General features: G+C 36.7%; 1 protein-coding gene across 1 annotated transcript; it reads right to left on the bottom strand.

The window, feature by feature from the left end:
- Positions 1-1259: 1259 nt before the first annotated feature.
- Positions 1260-3238, bottom strand: LOC134230568 (E3 ubiquitin-protein ligase TRIM45-like). The gene has a single exon (XM_062712398.1). It carries the CDS (start codon positions 3176-3178, stop codon positions 1295-1297), a length of 1884 nt encoding a protein of 627 aa, XP_062568382.1. The 5' UTR covers positions 3179-3238; the 3' UTR covers positions 1260-1294.
- Between the last annotated feature and the right edge of the window lie 365 nt (positions 3239-3603).

The raw sequence follows: 3603 nt of genomic DNA, 5'->3' as shown, positions 1-3603 counted from the left end.
AAATTATTTTGATGAATGTTTTTACGTTTTGTGCTAGTAATTTGTAAATCACATTTACGTCAGTTGTCACCTATACATGACATATTTCATGAAGCGCAAATTCCAAGCAAGTTGAGGGACAGTTTTAATCCTTATCTTGCCGTGGATTCTAAAATATCAAAGTGTATTAAAAAATAAAAATTAATCGCCTACATTTTGAATTGTTTAATCAATTTTAACCAAAATAAATTCGTTTTTTCTCAAATGCCTTTCTAAATGCTAATTGTTACGTCATAAATTAAACTTGCGTATTCCTCCGGTATTTCCTAAAAAGTTACAGAAAACAACAAATTTCAGTGGAATTTTCTTTCAGATAATACAGACCAAAAACATCGACAAAAGAATTAAAGAAATGCAATATTTCAAAAAAAATTTAGCTAACATATTTAAAGACTGAAGTAGGCGAGAACTGTGGACAGCATTTTCTCAAGGAAATATGACAAGAGACACTTTGAAACTTTTCTCCTTTAAAAAAAAACCTAAAGATGTGCCTTAGTGACAAGTTTATTTTTTGTTGTTCTTGTAAATACATTTTAAAAAGCCTGCAAGTTCCGTGGGGTCAGAACACAGCCCACCCAAACCCTCTAGATCCGCGCATGTTTATTATTTATTTTGCGATGACTAAGGAAACAAGGAAGCTGTTTTAGATAAAGCAACACAAATTACAGAATATAAGGTTTTTCTATCAAGAAAATAACCAGATTTTCATTTTGATGAGGAGCTAACTACCAGATTTTCATTTTGATGAGGAGCTAACTAACATTTCATGAAATCAAAATGCACGTTATATACCTTGGCAATGACTCAAAATTCACAGCATCTTTATCAGCCCTTTTGAACAGATAATGATGAACATGTGCCATCTGTCATTTATTGTTTGATATCTGATGAAAGACTTTAAATGAGCACCCGTCCAATTCTAATAATAATAGAAAATAAAAATACATCCCCCACAATGACCTCACATTTCATACTTCTTTAAGCACGCACTGTTGTGTTGTGTGACTTAAGTGAATAAACAGCAAAGATTGCCACCTGTTTGTTTTTAATATTTTCAAACAAACAAAAATACAGTTATTGAATACTAATATATTAACTAGCAGAAATTTCCATAATCGCGTAAAATGAAGCCAAAGCAATGAGTGAATTAAATGAAAAGAAAAGCAAACTTGAGAATGTACATAAATTATACACAAAAAGGTTTCAAATACACCCTGCATGTATGCTGTTTACATTTAAGATGGTCCTCGATACATCATTTACTTTTAAATTCGTAAACTTTCACACAGTTACCATTGGTGACCACAAAGAAAGCCAGGCTCCCCTCCTTAAACTTGATACAAAACGGTTTAGGGATGTCGGGTATAATCCGGAGTACCCTCCCTTTGGGGGATAGAATATGGATGTTGTTGGATTGTTCCCCGGCCACGTAAATATCATCCAGGAAATCCACCGACACACAGACGGGACCTATCAGCTGAGGGTGTTTATACACCCATAACGTGTTTCCATCATCTCTCATGGCTGTCACGGAATTACCACCATAATGGCAGTGGATGATGTTTCCCATTTCCGTTACTGTAACAGAATAGGTCCACTTCCGGGTTGGGTAGGTCTTAAGGATATTTCCTTGCTTGTCCAATTTGATAATAGACGTTGGCCGTGTTACGTATATATGTTCGTGGAATTTCGCAACTCCCAAGCATGCCTCACCAGTTGGTATAGTTGAACCCAAACTGAATTTTCCAACGGAAACTTTCTGTAGCGCGTTCAGCCCTTCAAGTGCAATCAAGATATCGGAACCCTGAATTATAATATCTCTTGGTTTTGGCCCAACTAATTTTCCTTGAAGTATGTTCTTGCCAACGCAGTCCAGATAAATGAAGCGGAAATTAGGATAATCCGCCAGTAGTATTCCTCCACTTGGTAGGAAACTTCCTCCGTATATCCACCCGTTGTCCACCGTAAACTCTGCCTCTAAAGTCATCTCTGCTGTTGTGACGTCAAAACCGAATTCCATAGAGCACGATTTCTGGAATACGGAGAGTTCTGAGAGTTTTGAAATAGATTTCATTTCCTTCACTTTCGGTGAAATTTTTTCTTGTATATCAAATGATATCTTGTTGATATTTGTCTTTTTGATCTCATCAATTTTACGCTTCACTTCATAAAATTTAGTGACGTAAGTCAAATCTGATCCGTTGTCCTTGACCCGAGAGATCACTTGTTTACAATGTTCCATGTAGAGTTTCTTTTCCATTATGGAGTCCAGGGAAGAATTCAGCTTATCCTTTCTCTCTTTGGTAATCTTTGAAAGCTCTCTTGTGTGGGTGTTTTTCAGTACCTCCAGATGATCTACAATTTCTTGCTGTATTTCTTCGATAGTCTTCGTTATTCTTTGGGTTTGTAGGTCAATCTGAGAGATATTATTTTCTTCTTCTTTGGCGATGCTTTCGAGCTTTAGAGAAAGTCGGTCGATTTCTGTTATCAATTTCTCGATTGCACCGTCCTCTTGTAGTGCGGTTAGGCATTTATCAATAGATTCCACTTTTTGACATTTTCTATGTTCGAAACTGACGCAAGTGGTGCAGCACGCCTCCTGGTGGTCAAAACAGTACATCATTATCTCCCCTTTATGTTTCACACAGACATTTTCGGCTATCATTGCGGACCCTGAAGACCTGACTTCATTAAGCGGAGCCAGTCTGTGTTCTTGTGTCATCATGTTTTTCCTGTGATATTTTGTACACATATCGCATAAAAACTCCATACAAGTCTTACACCAATAAGACGCAGGTTGATCTTCCTGGACCCTATTGCATGCCTCGCATATACTCTGATCTTCCACAATATTATCATTTTTTAGATATTTTATCAGAGATTCATTGAGTGGTAATTGTTTGGCCCATTTCTCTGGTGAGCTAAATGTTCCAGGGGCAGCGACAAATTCTCTACATAATGGACAACGGAATCCTACCGGGGCGTTCTTTGATATGCAGGAAGAAATTATGTAAGACTCCAGGCAGGAATGACAAAAAGAATGTAAGCATGGCAAATAACGCGGATTTTTGAACCGTTCAAAGCAAACTGAACACGTCGATACATCACCTTTATGCCGAGGACTGTTAGATGTAGCCATATCTTGGAAAGGTCAGTGAATTCAACTCACCGTCTCACGACACCTGAATATGTATTATTAATTTACTGTACCTCAAACCCGGTCTTAATTTTTAAAGCCACTTATCAAGGTTAAAGGGGTATAGAGACGGATTTGAAGTTTATTATTAATTTTTTAAATATTCCGTATGATATAATGACTTATAGCATTCCACATGGAAATGAAATAAATTAGGAAATCGTTTTCAGAATCTTGCAGGAATTATAAAAGCAAAACCAAATCACCAATATTGTCAGTCCATGCTCAATGATGTATATGGAGTTTAACAAACTGATCAATCCCGTTCAAACGTTCAACCTTTTTTTAATAAAGAGCACAAGCTCCGTTCTCGCATGATAATGTTTCTCCGGGTGTGTTCATTTTGATTCTCGAATGCACAAATAAAT

Source organism: Saccostrea cucullata, unplaced genomic scaffold (assembly GCF_032062105.1).
Source record: "Saccostrea cucullata isolate Sc308-1 unplaced genomic scaffold, CSIRO_AGI_Scuc_v1 ctg891, whole genome shotgun sequence".
NCBI classification, from domain to species: Eukaryota; Metazoa; Mollusca; class Bivalvia; order Ostreida; family Ostreidae; genus Saccostrea; species Saccostrea cuccullata.
Note: the sequence above shows the minus strand (reverse complement) of the source record. Positions and strands in the feature narration are given on the sequence as shown.

Excerpts from the sequence above, each read along its gene's own strand:
- LOC134230568 (XM_062712398.1), bottom strand. The coding sequence starts at position 3,178 with ATGGCTACATCTAACAGTCCTCGGCATAAAGGTGATGTATCGACGTGT.